General features: G+C 46.9%; 1 protein-coding gene across 2 annotated transcripts; it reads left to right on the top strand.

Annotated features, from left to right (window-relative positions):
• The first annotated feature begins 3,245 nt into the window (after positions 1–3,245).
• On the top strand, positions 3,246–17,176 carry LOC133346642 (E3 ubiquitin-protein ligase RNF115-like). 2 transcript variants are annotated; one of them, XM_061558368.1, is made up of 10 exons: positions 3,246–3,354; positions 6,811–6,872; positions 7,386–7,443; positions 9,188–9,453; positions 10,245–10,310; positions 10,511–10,580; positions 12,092–12,185; positions 12,803–12,918; positions 14,472–14,537; positions 15,418–17,176. In XM_061558368.1, the coding sequence occupies exons 1-10, from the start codon at positions 3,262–3,264 to the stop codon at positions 15,430–15,432; spliced, it is 906 nt and encodes a 301-aa protein (XP_061414352.1). In that variant the 5' UTR covers positions 3,246–3,261; the 3' UTR covers positions 15,433–17,176. The 2 variants fall into 2 exon arrangements, with proteins under 2 accessions (XP_061414352.1, XP_061414353.1); XM_061558369.1 differs by having other exon boundaries at positions 9,263–9,453.
• The last annotated feature ends 98 nt before the right edge of the window (positions 17,177–17,274 follow it).

Here is a 17,274-nt window from a genome sequence, read left to right on the forward strand (position 1 = left end):
AAGATAAAGTCGTCCTCCTCCTCGTGCTTCCTCTCTGCCCCCCCGTCGGTGTGTAAGATGGCGGCCCCAGTGGCGGGTGTGTGATGGCGGTCCGCCGCGCGCGTTGGTGACGTCAGCGGCCGCGCATGGAGAACCGCTGCCACGTGGTGATGGCCGTTCCCGCCAAAAGTTGGAGCGGATGAAATGGCGGGAATCGCCAAATCGTTTTGGCGGGAATCTGCAGGGCGACCCTGTAGCACGTCGGCCGCCGTCCCCGCTCCTCCCGACGAGCTGATCTCCGCCAAGATAGACGCGGCGGTGAGCAGCAGCTCCGCCAGACGGGAGTGTGCCTCGCGAAGCACGGTGTCAGTCCCCCGTCGCTCGACCGGCGCCGTCGGTGGATCCTGCCCCGTGGGCAGCTCCTCTTCCTCACCCCCTGATGCCCGCTGGCCCGCGTCGTCGAGGTTGTCCTCGTGGTCAATCCTGTGGGTCCGACGGTTCCTCCTTGTATCCATGCTTGGAGGACCGTTTCACTTCTGACGCCAGTTGAAGTATGGGAATTGACGGCAGAAACTTCTTGACGGGTAACACACTTTTATTAAATCCTTTAGGTATCACAATACAACGTGTGGTCTCTCTTCTTCCTCCGACACACTCCACTAATCTCGTGTAAGCTCTAGGCCTCTGGCTACCCCCGATACACTTGACTCGTGTAGACCCTATGCCTCTGGCTACACACAATATACTCGACTCGTGTAAGCCCTATGCCTCTGGCTACACAATACACTCGACTCGTGTAAGCCCTATGCCCTGGCTACACATAGTACATTCGGCTCGTGTAGACCTATGGCTACACCCACTACACTCGCCTCTGGGTTACACAGAGTCCCGGTCCCCTTAGGACAGCGGGGCTAGGTACCGCAGGGCTCTAGGTCTTCATCCCCGTCTTCCTTCTTCGCTGGTTACACACTGCCCTTACGCCTGTGTGCATCCCCTTTTATAGCCCCTGCTCACGAGGGACGGAGCTGATGCGGCGTCGACGTGAGCGTCGTTCCTTAATGACCCAATCACGACGCACTCTCTCTACGATCCGCTTTCCCCAGCGCGTGTTAACATTACTCCACCAATCACACTGCGCTGCCACCTGATCACTCCCTCTCAGCGCGTCACCACCTACACATCCAATCATCACGCACTGTGCATACGATCCTTAATCCCAGCGCGTATCACCTCTACACAAGCATTGTGATCAATTGCAAGACAGGATTCCTTGTAAAAAAAATCAGTTTGGTGTTTTAACATCTTAACACCTTTTTCACATTTTCTTGCTGTGTATTTCACACTTGATAATGATTGCTTGTGTTGCAGTCGAAACGTCGTGAGACTTTTTATTTTATATTTTTATTATTTATTTCCCTTCTACGTGACGAAAAAAACAAAAAGTATGAATCCTTGCAGTCACGAAAGCTTCAAATCTAGAATCTTAACACCTGTTTTGTTGCCAGAAAAAAAGAGGGAAAAAACCTAATTATCATATTTTGGGCCTGGCAAAGGAGGTCCCACGTCCCCTTTTGTTTACCCTCTCCCACCCCAAACCCCATTCCACCCCAAACCCCATCCCACCCCAAACCCCCATCCCCCACCCCAAGCCCCCATCTCCCACCCCAAGCCCCCATCCCCCACCCCAAGCCCCCATCCCCCACCCCAAACCCCCATCCCCCACCCCAAGCCCCCATCCCCCACCCCAAACCCCATCCCACCCCAAACCCCCATCCCCCACCCCAAGCCCCCATCCCCCACCCCAAGCCCCCATCCCCCACCCCAAGCCCCCATCCCCCACCCCAAACCCCATCCCCCACCCCAAACCCCCATCCCCACCCCAAACCCCATCCCCACCCCAAACCCCCATCCCCCACCCCAAACCCCATCCCCCACCCCAAACCCCATCCCCCACCCCAAACCCCCATCCCCCACCCCAAACCCCCATCCCCCACCCCAAACCCCCATCCCACCCCAAACCCCATCCCCACCCCAAACCCCATCCCCCACCCCAAACCCCATCCCCCACCCCAAACCCCCATCCCCCACCCCAAACCCCCATCCCCCACCCCAAACCCCCATCCCCCACCCCAAACCCCCATCCCCCACCCCAAACCCCCATCCCCCACCCCAAACCCCATCCCACCCCAAACCCCATCCCCACCCCAAACCCCCATCCCCCACCCCAAACCCCCATCCCCCACCCCAAACCCCATCCCACCCCAAACCCCATCCCCACCCCAAACCCCATCCCCCACCCCAAACCCCATCCCCCACCCCAAACCCCCATCCCCCACCCCAAACCCCCATCCCCCACCCCAAACCCCCATCCCCCACCCCAAACCCCATCCCCACCCCAAACCCCCATCCCCCACCCCAAACCCCCATCCCCCACCCCAAACCCCATCCCCCACCCCAAACCCCCATCCCCCACCCCAAACCCCCATCCCCCACCCCAAGCCCCCATCCCCCACCCCAAACCCCATCCCACCCCAAACCCCCATCCCCCACCCCAAACCCCCATCCCCCACCCCAAACCCCCATCCCCCACCCCAAACCCCATCCCCCATCCCCCACCCCAAACCCCCATCCCCCACCCCAAACCCCCATCCCCCACCCCAAGCCCCCATCCCCCACCCCAAACCCCATCCCACCCCAAACCCCCATCCCCCACCCCAAACCCCATCCCCCACCCCAAACCCCATCCCCCACCCCAACCCCCATCCCCACCCCCAACCCCCATCCCCCACCCCAAACCCCCATCCCCCACCCCAAACCCCCATCCCCCACCCCAAACCCCATCCCTCACCCCAAACCCCCATCCCCCACCCCAAACCCCCATCCCCCACCCCAAGCCCCCATCCCCCACCCCAAACCCCATCCCACCCCAAACCCCCATCCCCCACCCCAAACCCCCATCCCCCACCCCAAACCCCCATCCCCCACCCCAAACCCCATCCCCCATCCCCCACCCCAAACCCCCATCCCCCACCCCAAACCCCCATCCCCCACCCCAAGCCCCCATCCCCCACCCCAAACCCCATCCCACCCCAAACCCCCATCCCCCACCCCAAACCCCATCCCCCACCCCAAACCCCATCCCCCACCCCAACCCCCATCCCCACCCCAAACCCCATCCCCCACCCCTAGGCAAGATGGCCGCCGATTGCGTCCGTCGCAGTGACGTCACGGCGGCCCCGCTATGACGCAATTCGGTGGGAGGGAGGGGGGTGGAGACCCGTGATGGCGGCGGCGGCGGCAGCGGCGGCTGTCGAGGAGGAGGCGACTCGCTTCTTCTGCCACAGCTGCACCCGCGAGGTTCACCCCAAGCTGCCCGTGAGGAGAAACGCGCCGTCTCACGAGCCTCACCCCCCTACACTTCTTCTCCTTGTTCATCGTAACCCGGGGGACAGCAGCTGCTGCGGCTGCTGCTGCGCCGATAATACAACGCCGACGAGTCTGTTCCATGATGGCCGGCTCCGTGTTGGGGTTTGATTGTTGCTGTGTCTGTCTGTCTGTGTGTCTGGGTGTTGTTGTCTCGTTTGGGGCGGGCGTCTTTCTTTATTTCTTTCGATAATGAAAGGAGAGCGAGAATGTTTACCTTAGTAAAACAAGGTTATTATATTCGATGTGAAAGATCGCGCGGTGGGGGGGGGGAGTGGAGATGGTTGAGGTTTGGTTGGTGATTGAGGAGGAGGAGGAGGAGGGGTGTTTGGGACACCTTCATCTTATTTGTTTCGGTTGTGTTGATGTGTTTTGTTATTATAGTGGGTGGTGGTGGTGGTGGGGGGCTTCGAGCCGTGTGACTCCAATCCCCCCTCGTCTCCCGCGGAGTTGTTCACGGAGGGCCACGATTTCTCTCTGCTCCGTGCTGTTTGTTATCCCCGCCTCGTCCCGACCCTTTGAGATCGAACTAAAGCGTCGCCGCCTTCCATCCCAACACCTCCCGTCGACTTCTTCCTCGCCGAATTCCCCCCCCCCCCCCCCAAGTCTCCCACCTCGGCCTCTCCGCACTCCGCGTAGCGTTTCTCAACATTCCTTACGCCCCGCTCAACAACGCGTTCAATTGTCTCTCTCACACCACTACCGATTGGGGCTTCGCTTTCACGATATTAACTGGGTTGTTATACAACAGGGGAGAGGAGTGGGAGGACCTGGATGTGATTTTTTTTGTTTTAAAGAAAGGTATAAGTAGAGCAGTTATTTATTGTGCGGACAGTAATCAAACACAAGATTATGAATCTCCTACAATCGTGTCCACACAATAACTGCTGCTCTACATATACCTTTATTTAAAACAAAAAAATAACCCCCAAGTCCTACTCTTCACTGTCCCCTGTTGTACAACACCGTTGTTTAGTTATTACATTATTAAAATGCTCAGAGGTATCTCTCCGCACCGTCCTAATGGCTTCATCACAACGCCTCGCTCGATGTTGTTGTTGTTGTACCCCCTTCTCCCACAGATGTTATCCCGACTTCCTCGGGTCCCACACCACACGATCGCCACGGACCCGAGATTCCTCCCCCAATTCCTTTCAATAATTGCCTTTCCTCAAACCCCCCCTCTATCTCGCAACCTCCTTCCCCTTTGCCTCCACCACTGCTCAATCGTGGTCTCCCTCCCTCCATGCGGTCACCCCTCATTACATATACCGGTATCTCCCATCTCTTCCTGCCACCCACAACTCTCAACACAAAATCCTTTCCTTCTCTCCTCATTTGGTAAATTTGAACCTCACTCGGATATTCTCAAATTCCAGTGGGATGTTGGCGAGGAACTGCCTTCTCGTCAAAAGACACAGAAGCAGATGGTTATTATAAGCAATCCTTGCGTGGAATTTAGTTGTATGCTAAGGCTTATCACTGAACACACTTGAAAACGCGGGTTAGCGAAGAGATGTGACCACAAGAATGTGTTTGGGACTAGCAGACGAGACGCACACACGAACATATCATTGTATAGATACATGTAAGGTTCACAGAAGGACTGATTTAGCAGCCACATGTGCGAGTGAAAGAATAGAGCAGGCCATTTACACAGGCGTAAGAATAAGAATTGAAAACGATGGTTGACATCTCAGGAATTGAAAAACCATTCTGTCTTCTTCGCCACATCCATGTAGCGACTGGCTACCACGCAACTTTCTGTTTTTTTTCTTGTATGTTGTCATTCCCATCAATATATAAGCCTAAACAAATCCCAAAAAGTTAGCATTTCCTGGCAGTGTATATTTAGTAATTACATTTTTTCTTTCTATATGAACATGGGTTTGTTTCTTGGCCATAGCCAATGTCAGTAGCAAATCATATCTGAACTTGTCCAGGGTGCCGCTATCACCAAACCGCAATTATCTATGTGGTGAAGTACGGTCAAACAACCCCCATGGCTGACATATCTTGGTGAAGCCTTCAGCAGAGGGTCGAGCAAGCACCTTTCACGTCCATTTGTATGGTGCAGTCGTTGAAGGTGGAACTTATTTCGGTTGGTAGTTGAACCAGCCCTTTGTGATTCCACAGTTGATAGAATGAGTTTCGATTTGTGGGAAGTCAGAAGAAGCTCTTATATTGATATTCTTGCCACTGCAATATTAATGTAAACATATAAGTACTGCCCATACAAATGTAATGCGAAACCACTCATTTACTGCTATGAGCCAATAATGTCTGTGTGTCCCACGCGTGACGTCACTCCACGTCGGTCAGCCCCCCTCATTAATACTCATGAACAGATGACGTCCTCCACAAGGACCCTTGCCCCTCATTAATAATCATGAGCGGGTGACGTTACTTCACATGTAGCACCCCCCACCATTAATATTAATTAGCGGGTGACGTCACTCCACATGGGGGGGCGAGGTGCCTCCCCTCCTCAGCGTCAACTTACAACCGTCACGCGATCTCCGTAACGCTATTGAGACATCAAAGTAAAAATGATGAACAAGGGATTATAACCTTAAAATGAAATAGGGCTGTGTCACCACGCCCTTCGAAATTGCACACGCATTGATGCAATGAATATCACGTCGCAGTCTGCTTTTCACTTGCAAGTTTCAGATGCACTGAAATACACCCGTCCTTGGACGGGCAAAAGGCTAGTCTTTAATTTAAAACCCACAGTAAGGTTCTTAAAAGAGCAGTTGTACAGAAATATTTGTGAAGCAATGACACCTTTTAGCCAAAATTTTACAAGCTTGTAATATTGGCAAATATATGCGTGACTAGATCACTGTGTTAACTGTTTTTCAGGAGTGTTTTTATTATTGACAAACATACACATAATATATAGACATGGTAAAGGTACAAGCTCAAATAGTCTTTGGAAAATGTATAATAGTTGGCATTCATAGGGGCCTTTCGATTTACAGCTTTCGTGACTGCAGGGATTCATCTTCTTGGTTCTTTCAGTAAAGTCACGTAGAAGAGAAATAATACAAATAAAACATGATAAAATAAAAATGCTCACGACGTTTCGGCCACAACACAAGCAGCCATCCTCAGGTGAAGAAACAGAGCTGTCAGAAAGAGCGTCCTAATGACGGGGACGCTGTCTTTTCTACTGCTACATAAAAAAAAATCTGACTTAAGATGTCGACTGTTTGCATAAGTTTTGTCTCCCTGAGTTGTAATACAAAATGAATTGTCAGGAACCTTGACACATATTGCAAAATTCATTACAGATGAGGCATACTTTGTAAATGTTGTAAATACAATAACTGCGTAAATCTCACATACATGCAATATTCTATGATGAAATGCAATTGTGTATCATAAGTATTCTTTTTTTTACAGGAATATACCTGCCCACGTTGCGACTCTGGCTTCATTGAAGAGTTACCTGACCAGCAGCCGAGGTACACAAAATGGTTATCTTGTTTGTGTTGAGGTTTCAGAATCCTCACATGTTGTAATTTTGGTTAATGAAGAATAGATCTAATTCCGATTGAGACCATATGTCTTGGGAAAATGTAATTTTCTTCACGTTAATTATCATCCATCTTAAAGTAATCTGTTGTGATGAACACTTGCCGCTGTGCATTTATCACGTGTCCCTGGCGCAAATGCAGTGCAGTTACATGAGGTCATATACCATTTCATATTTTCTTTACTGTTTATTGCCACTATTTTTTGTTGTTGTGAATATTACCTTATTTTAACAAATATAGTTGTCGTGGAGTTAAGAGTGTAATTTTAACTTTCTTTGGTTAGAACTAGTCGAAATATATATTCGATTAAAAGTTGTCATTGTGAATGTGGCCCGTGAAACAGTGTTTAGTACACGGAACTGATTAAAGCACAACAACGATGTTGCGTATAAACTGCTCGTCAGAACCTACGTTGACTCGTTTTTACACTCCGTTTCCTAGTGCCAGCGATGGCAGCTCCACCAACAGGAACCAGGATCCCGCAGCGCAGTTTTCAGAGGTAATTGTTTTGCGGAAAAGCACTCGGCGACACACCAAGTGGTAGGGAGGATGGCCTGTTGATGTCTAATAGATTTAGCTACTTGTGTCTCCGTGATGACACTAAGATGTAACAAAAATTTCTACGCTGTTTTAAATAATTCGTATACAACGCACAAAATATTATTACAATGGAGATGTATATTGATGTAGCGGCTTTCAGTGCCTCTGTCTCTTAAGGCATCTCCACAAGGTCACTAGTTTGCAATGTGCATTTTACTGCAGAATACCACAATCTGCTATAAACTGGGCATTGGAAATCTTGTGATCTCATGAATGTCAATAAGCTTTTGCATACCAATATAGCCAAACTCTACAAATCTAAATTCAAAACGAGTTAAATTGAATATATATAACATATTTATATCACTACGTTTACTTAAGCCTCTAGCAGAAGTGACAATAAATAAATAAACAATGTTTTATACCTAAATAATATGGAAAAAAATTCACTTGAATAATCTTCTTAGTTCCACCTACAATTTACATAATAAATATAGTCCATTGGTTCATCATAGCAATGTATTATATAGTTTAATACATTGTAACCATAGCACATGACAATTCAGTACTTGAGTGGAAAAAAGAGTACATTGCTGTAAAAAAAAATCCTAATTTTTGTATAAATTTGAGCACACCCAAAGCTATATTATATGGCACATTGCACAATTAAAGAAGATCTCATTACATCAATTCAGAGAAGGCAAATTAATCTGGATTTGGCATATTTTCAGAGGTTAACGCTGGGGGGGAGGGAAGAGACTTCAAGAAAGGGACGCTGCATGCAAGAACACTTTTCATTTGTAAGGCGCTAAATCACGCAAACCAAACATCTCGAAGAGGAAGAATTGGGTACCAAGCGGGGGGGAAAGGGCACACTTGGGAGGGTCGAAATTACTTATAAATATTAAAATTTTAACTCCTGATTTGAAAACGCGAAGTGAGGAGGGAGAGCCAGAGGGGTAGGAATTCCAGAGGGGGCGGCAGTGACATCGCGACTGAAAGAGCGGCCACAAATCGTGGCCCAGGGCAGCCGTGGGGTGCAGATGACGCCAGTCGGCCGAGCGAAGAGGGCGAGCGGGTTTGAAATTAAGAAGAAAGCACAAGATCAGACTTGATGAAGGGAACTTGAACCAGCCTGCTCTTGGGGCAGATAACTCGGGAAGATGTATAATTACATTGGGAACATTGATTGTCTTTTAATTATGGCTAAGAATATATCTCTGGTAAATTAAATATATTATTTTGCCTGCAGAGGTTTTTTTTATTATGAAATAGTACACGATCATTTACAGCCCTTTGTCAGTACCCTGCTGGATGAGGATTTCCCCACGCCGTGCGGGTTGAGGTGGTTATTTGACTATACTTCACCACCTGCTGTCAGTACGGTTGATGAAAGCAGGGCGCATAGATGTGGGAGCATAAGAATAGAGTGCAACAATTATTTTCACCGCCTACAATGTAACGCCACAGCCTGTAACGCTTATCTGTGGCAGTCAATCATCCACACACTCTGCAGCCTCAGCCCTGCTCAGCTTGACAAGATCAGGAAAATTCCGGATTATTTGGTCATAGGCTGTGAATTAGTCATAGTGCTATATCTCCTAACAAGAGTGAACAAAAGAGGGTATAGTTCGTTTGCCCAGCTCTACCCAGCCACATGTGCCCCCCACTCACGGCGAGCAACGTTTGTCCTCTGCCGCAAGCTGTGGGGGCGCATGGTGATGACGTGGTTTGCCGATGGCGACGAGGACAGGGTGCCCAACCGCATGCACCCGCAGAGGCCCGGCTCTTCTTCGTCGTCGCTGCCCGTGGCTGAGAGCTTGCGGGGAGATCCTGAGCGAGACCGCGAGCGTGAGCGCGACCGCGATCGAGACCGAGAGAGCCAGGCCAGGGACCGACGCTACCGCTTGCCGCGCACCCGGCACAGCTTCCGGCGTCACCGTGTGGAGCGCTCGCCTGCCATCGAGGGGTGAGCTCACCCCACCCCCCCTCTCGCCACGTCGCTGCTGAAAGGAAGCTCACGGAGGCATTCACCCTGTTTAAAAACGCAATGTACTATAGGTGGGCCTGGTGGCTCACAAGTGCAAAGGCCTGAGGTGACACCAATGAGATTCTGTATTTGAATCTGAGTTTAATCGACCTGTGATATAAACTGCGTTGTCAAGTGTAGAGAGTTTGTGGTCCCAGACCAGTCCCCAATGACTAGACAAAAACCACGTCAAATTTGTTTCTGCAACTGCATTTTGTGAAATTAAAACTATGAGAATTGGAATTGCGACAAACATTAAACTCTGTCGGAGTGCAGTAGGAAAGTTCCGCCCTCTATTGTATGAACCAGAGGTTACTTGAAGGGATCTTTGGGACTGTTCTGCCATGTCCGTTTCCCTGAGCCACTCTAATGCGAAAGGTTGCGCTGCTGTGTGAGAGACCCAAATGGATTTATTTCGTCTCATATGATGCTGGTAGCACAGTTTTGATACACTTTAAATAAAAAATATAACAATAACATAGTCCATCCTATGTTTACCTCATTTCAGCCAATTATAGATAATTATATGGACTGATGGACAGATAGCTCGTAATTGTTTATTTCTCGTGATTATCTGATTGAATTTACAGACGGCTCTTTATGGAGCATTGTGGTTTAATTGGGGACGTGTTAACAAGCAGACTAATTGCTGCACCACCATAATGATGTGTGCATGTGTGTGGGTTTTGTATTGTTTAATTTTTACGATGGGCCTGTTGTATTCCCTGTAGGATTATCCAGCAGATGCTCGGTGGACTCTGGGGCCCTGCACGATCACCTTTCCCTCCGTTCACTCTGTAAGGAAATTGCTGCGGCGTGAATGCAGCAAAGAGAAAACAACCCATTCAAAGAAAAGCCACGCTTGCATTTCATGCAGCTGTTATATTGGAAACTGTGGATTATATATGCGTATACCATACAGGTAAAGGCTATGGCATGTGTTGTTTGACAGGAATGTGATAAATAAACCTGTGTTTTTGTCTTCCCTGTTTGTTAGTGATGTGTTACACAGTAGCCCCGCTGATTACGTGTGGGGAGCTGGAGGTCTGGACGCCATCATCACGCAAGTGTGTTACTGCCGTACAGAGTTTCGCATCTCCTATAATTTGTAATATCATTGCCAACATTGGGTCTTGGCACATCTGGTTAAACGATACATCTTGCGCAGCATTTTTAAACACAGGGCATAAAGGACGTCCCTTACCTCCTTCCGTGGATTACCATTTTCCCCGTTATGGAATTGCCTTGCACAGCATTTTTAAATGCCTGGGTATGAAGGTCGTTTTCTTAGGGATTGATGCCGACCGTGAATTTAAGCGTGCATCGCATATAATGAACTGCAATTCTCACGTACAACTGTAGATGGCAGTGCATCCATACATGTCGAGCATATTTTTTGTCGATTCATGTTTATGCTTAAATGCTTCCACTGAATTTGGGGAGTGGTAACACAGTTATTAGTGCACTGCTGCACGAACCCGACAACCTGAGTTAGATTCCTGACCACAGCTAAATTCGGTGGCGACTATTTTTAACAACCTGGGCCTTCTCTAGGTTGATTTGTCTTCAGAGGTAAACTTGTTAAGATGTGCAAACATCAGTACTGGGGAGACGAAGGTCGTTGGGCATGCTTCCGGCCACACCACTACCTCGTGTGGCTTGGCCATAATTATTGCAATTCACCCAACAGTCTGTATGGCTATAGGGGGATCTTTGTTTTGTTTGGCGATGATGTGTGCTGTTTGGCATGTTTAATACATTCATGAACAAGTCACAGAGCTTAAGAACTGGATTCAGATTTTGAAGATTGACATCCAAACAGTCAAGTAAATTTGCACTTTCAATTAAACTTGGAACAATGATAGTGTGTGAGTGCCTACCAAATGTTTACAGATTAAACAGGTGCTTGCCAATCTCAGGGGCAGTTTAGGAGGAACGAGCTGTGGTTTTAACAGCTCCATTGATGATACAAACAAAAGTTCAGTAATAATTAAGTGTTCGGAGGTTGCAGCCATCTTGCCAGTAACATCTGGAAACACAGCAGTGTTTGTGCAACAAGTCGGACTGCTGACGAAACTCGGAAGGTCAACGTTTACTTGCTTATATTCTGCATGATAACAATGGTCTGAAAGGCCTTGAGACGAAATGTTCTCAACTATTAGGTGGGATTAACAGAAGCCTGTTCATTATAATATGAGGCAAGTGCAAATAGACTTTGAAAGAGTGTAAGAGATACAAAGAATATGCTGGTACAGCAAAACATCTTTAAAACTTGCACAATTATGCGTGGCCAAATGTATAAACATATTTGCATGAGAAAATTGCTTGCTTTAAGATAGCACGCTCTGCTCTTAAAACCACCTCTGTTAAATGCTTACAAGTGAATTTCCTGAGCCTCACGTTGGTCAACATGCAGGCAGCCAATTTTCCACTCAAGTTAATTATTAACCAACATTCGACACCAAGTACGCAGCCCCTCCACTAAGCCAAAGCGACCATATGTGGCATTGGATATTCTGGTCTGTGTCATTGGCAGTGGTGTTAATTCTGGATTTGTGCACATTTCCTCCCTGCCCAGCTGCTGGGACAGTTGGACAACACGGGACCCCCTCCGGCTGACAAGGAGAAGATCTCATCCCTCCCGCGGATCACGATCGCGCAGGAACACCTCAGTAATGTGTTTAAAAAATGACTCATCTGCTCCATCTGTAAACGCTAACAGCTCCCAGTGCCTGTGAGCCCTAGGATTTGAAAACACTGTTGGCCAGAGTATATACACTGTACATATTTTTTTGTTAAATGTTACACAAACATAATTTATCTAATGTATTGTAATGCTCAGTATTGCTGCAAATTAGAAGGCCTCCACAATAAAATTGTGGCCTCCGTACGCATATGTACGGCTCTGTAAATGATTTGGCAGTTCACACTTGGGTGTGTAATGCTGGTGAGCTGCTATGAGGGTGAAATACATTTGACTCTTATTCAGTGGACTGGCAATGTCTTCTGGAAGGCCTCTTAAAGCATTGTGCTATATTTACCAGTGAGTAAAACTTGTCTTTTATTAATCGTTTCTCACCTTTCCGGCGTCGCATTCGCATTAATTGTTCACGCTGAAGTATAATGCTCTGTTTCCCGATCCTTGTACGTAGGATTTTGCGGGCGCTAAATAGGCCATATTTGTACATGTGGAAAACTGCACTCAAGGCGTTAATTTTGCCTTTAAAAGTGACAACTCTTGTCATGCGAAAGGGTTGATTGTCGTGGCATGCATCCCCTTGCAATTCAGACTGCAGCATGGAGTGCGCAGTTTGCAAAGAAGACTACAGCGTAGGCGAGAGTGTGCGTCAACTCCCCTGCCTTCACCTCTTCCACAGCAACTGCATCGTGCCTTGGCTGGAAATGGTGAGAATGTTTGACTAAGCTATAAACTATAAAAAAACAATAATTTCACAAGGTATGACCCACTGAGCTACTTGGCTTTTTTTCAGAAGTGACCTGTCACAAATGAGAGCTCAACGAAGTGGCTTATTACTTGGGAATTTATAGCTGCCCAATTATCGAAACGTACGTTTGTAAATGTGGAGGGAACAAACCAGAGGACCCGGAGGAAAATCTACGCGACCACGGGGAGAACATGCAAACTCCAAATATACAACAACAAGTGTCAGAGTCGGGATCGAGCCCACGACCGTCTGTATACCAGGCGAGGTTGTTAACATTTCGCCACCGTTTCGCCAAAGAGCGTCTGCTCATTCTGGTGAGCAGCGCTCACCCGTACCCATTACGGTGTTCGCGCATCAATTTGTGTGATCATGGCTTGAGGGCAAATAGGTTCCTCCTTGTAAGATGAGATTCGTGTGTTTTGTTTTTAATAGTTAATTTAAACATAAATTTGTAATTGTATGTGTTACCGTTTGCTATCTCACTGTCTAGTAGAGCTTAGTATTAAGACACTGTACATCTAAATGATTCTTGCTATTGATATGTTCACATGCCTCCCACGAGTGCTGCTTCTCCACACTTTTGTTAGAGGAAGGTCACGGGGATGACATTGCCTTGCTGGCGGGAGACAGGCAACGAGGTTGGATTGGCTGAGCACCTCGTGTAAAAATCGACCCACGTTGGATGCTTCCATAGGCTGGCTGACAAATATCTCATCGGATATTATTTAAATCCCACTGGTATTGTGTATTATTACGTATTGTATCTCATTACACTTTATCTATTCCCTGGCTTGTAAATAAGAATTACACTTCTGACTATTTGCCTTAAAATGGCTTGTGTGTTTACAGCCATATTATAGTTGAAGACTGGCCAAAGTTTCAAAGTCACAGTTGAGTTTTTAATCTTTTTGATGGCTCAGCTGGGTGAGCAGCGTTGCAGCTTTCCAGCATCATCGGCTCGACAAGCTTTTGCGCCGTCTGTGTTTTGAGACTGAGCTATGCAGTAATTCCCCTAATGGAATTGCGTACGCAACCATGTATGAAATGCAATTTGTCAGTGATTTCATACACGTCTTTTAGAGGGTGTTATAATGTTAATTAATTATTTTAAAATACTGAGCTCAGACAGCTCTTTACTCTATCGTTTTTCGTGCTCACCACTCATTCATTTTGCACTTCTCAACTATTTGATTATTGCAGCTGCCTTCTGAAAGGAATTAACACAGCTCTACTGTGAAGTGGCTATTGAAAAAACTTGTAACATTGCCGCAAGAGTAATTGATTTGATGTCCTTGTCAGCTCAAATTCAAAGCGTGCAAGTTACCCATCACAAAAGAGTCATTTTGTATTTATTTCCAAGCACGGATGCCTGTGATTCATTTAAGTCAATGGCCTGTCACCTGGTTAAGTGATATTTAATATTCTGTTGCTTGAGTAATTAAAGACCATCAATTAAGTGAACTGACATGAACAATTTTGGCTGAAAATGCATGTGTGTGGTGTCTTGCCCAGCATGACAGCTGCCCCGTGTGCAGGAAAGGCTTGACCTCTGAACTGGACAGCACCGACAGCAGCCAGGTGTGACCCCTTCCCTCCGCCTCGTCAGTCGCTTCTACGACCAGCTCTTGCTCTGGCACCACACTCTGCCCTCAAATCCTGGGGTCAAACGCTCTGCCACCCTCAAAAGCTGGGGCCAGCAGGAGGACAGTAGGGACCCGCAGCGCCGCCAACGCACCGACGGCCGACGGGAAGCGAGCCCCTGCTGTTGAGTGTTTGGTGCCATTGCATGTTTTGGCTCGCTCATCATAATGCCGTCGTGACTCGTCACCAAAGGTGCTAGATCTGGCCTGTGGTTCCTTTTGCTTCCCATGTCGCCGCTACATTTCCCGTTGCGGCCTGCGATGAACTGATGAAGGGAAGGTGTGTTGCAAGGGTTATCAGGCTGAAAGATGTGTTAAGTTTTGCCGCGGAGGGTTTTGTATTTGTACGTTTGTAAGACATGCAAATTACATCAATGTGTTGGAACAAGTTCTTGATATAAACTGCGGTAGCTGTTTTTTTTCACTTGTTACATTTAAGTGGTTACACGATTTTAACTGATGCATGTGTATGGTGTTGCAGAATGTTAACAGTTTCCATTGATACTCAAGGGAAAGTTCAAGAATATTAATACAACATGGTACAGCGATAAGGACACCAAGTTTTATTTGGAAGTTGACACCATACATTTCATTTCGTGGCCTGTGAACGGTGGTCAGTGCGTGATATGCAACGGCACACATTTATATTCGCTTTTATGTGAACTCTGTAGAAATGGAAACAAAGTTAACATCTGCGTGTGTGTTTAACAGTTTGTATTTATCTCTACATCTGCTGTTGTGATGCTGTATAATGTATGTAAATGGATCCTAAATTTCCCATACCCCCTTGTGTGCACTTGGCTTGTTATCGTTTTTAGATGGAGCTTATGTAGTGTGGCAGTGGTGAGTGCTTCAGAGAAGACCATTCCTTTCCTACAAATCCAAAACGTCAGCGTTCCCTTGTGTTACTGGAGACCTACATCGGGCTGAGCACATCCAGAAACAATCCTGTGACATAGTAAACAGTGGACAGCATTTAAGCTGGTTGTCATCTGTACAAAATACATACGTTTTTTTTTTACTTTTAAATAGCGCTGTAGAGGTTGGAGGTGTCGTGCAGGCTGCGACAGCAAAGCATGTTTATTTGGGAACATTTCCCACTTTGTGGCGCACTAGGGATGGACAATTTTACTATCACAATTTTCCCTCTGATTTTCACTTTTTGGAACTGCACCAAGGAACCTTCAACTTACATTTTTTTTGTACTCCATTTTTTGGTTCGAAAGTAGAAGATCCAACCAATAAAAACAAACAGGCCTTGTAGATATGTCCCTTGAATGTGCCCCGGGTTGTCCGACACCATTGAAGCTTTGTTTAAGAAAATAAATGAAACGTTATGGTCGGGTGCAATTTATTGACATCGCTCTGGCATCAGTCCCGTTATTTTTGCAGTGATATAACAGGATGCCTGATTATAAATTTAAAGTATTTTTTTTTCTCATTAATACATTGTCCATCCAATGTTGGAGAGCACAGAACACAGCATTGGGGTGTATCTACAAGGTTTCATTTTACATTAATAGAAAACACTCAATTAGTAGTAATGTTGATGTATATATAAAGTACACACACACACACATTGCGTCGGCTGTGATAAATGCAAGTAACCGGCGATTCACAGAGAAACCTCAATCACTGCAAGTGCTTCGAGGGGGGCATCTCTCACCCCACCATGATTTGCCAACTTGTGTTTTTTTAATCTCAACTTTGCATTCAGCGTTTTCTCTCTCTCTCTCAAGATGTACTGTACATACTGTAAGGGTGTGTTGTATGTCGCCAATGTGATTTGTCTACCACCGTTGTGCAAAATCCTGTGTGAGGTTTTTTGTTGTTGTGGAGAGTGCCCGCGCGCGTTAACAGTGCTATCAGAAGGCCCCCGCTCGTATCGGTTCATTGTAAATCGTGCAATAACTGACTTCTACTGTCGTTATACCCCCCCCCCCCCTTTTGCTAGTTTTGCGTTGGTGAGATTGTTACTATGCTAAGATGTTTCGATTGAGGAACTTAATGGAAATATATCGGGGTAAGATTTTCAGCAGGTGGGCGCAGTTCCGTCTTGTCACTCGAATCGATTTTATGTTATTCTTTTACAGCAGCATTTAACTAAAAGTGCACGAAATACGCCGTAAAAATGTGCCGTGTTGGAAAGTGCCAGGGTATTGCTTTCTCCCGGGGAGATTCGTTGCTGCTGAAAGTTAAGAGTACCCATTTCACCTGTGATGTCTCTGGAAGCTCTAAATGAGCGTCGTGGTCAATATAAGGAGCAAAATTAATGATAAACAAATTGGACTGTTGGCCCTTTAGCCATTGAGCCATCAGTGTTTAACCTTTTCATCACCAAATACACCGTGATCTTACATTTATCTTTTTCTGTGTCGGTATAATTTCCCAACAGTGTTCACCGATTAGGAAAAAAAATTACTCGTGCAGCTATTTACATGTTGCACAAGCTGGAAGAAATCTTTTACCTCTCGTCATGAACTAATGATCCCGTTTTAAACTTGGTAAATGTATGGTCATGAGCTAAAGTTGTGGATCCTTTTACACTGAATAAAGGTCATTGCCTGAAACACTTAATTTCTAGTTGGTGGTGAAAGTTCATGACGGTGGTGAACATTTTCCCCAGCCGTTGCTCTTACACTCCTGCCGTCCAAGAAATTATACTTCAAATTGTA

Source organism: Lethenteron reissneri, chromosome 24 (assembly GCF_015708825.2).
Source record: "Lethenteron reissneri isolate LAM-NWPU_2019-01 chromosome 24, ASM1570882v1, whole genome shotgun sequence".
Lineage (NCBI taxonomy): Eukaryota > Metazoa > Chordata > Hyperoartia > Petromyzontiformes > Petromyzontidae > Lethenteron > Lethenteron reissneri.

Bases quoted from the DNA above. Each gene is read 5' to 3' on its own strand.
- LOC133346642 (XM_061558368.1), top strand. From the start codon at position 3,262: ATGGCGGCGGCGGCGGCAGCGGCGGCTGTCGAGGAGGAGGCGACTCGC. The intron at 7,444-9,187 runs GTAATTGTTTTG...CTCTGCCGCAAG, and splicing joins CCGCAGCGCAGTTTTCAGAG to CTGTGGGGGCGCATGGTGAT. The intron at 9,454-10,244 runs GTGAGCTCACCC...TATTCCCTGTAG, and splicing joins CGCTCGCCTGCCATCGAGGG to GATTATCCAGCAGATGCTCG.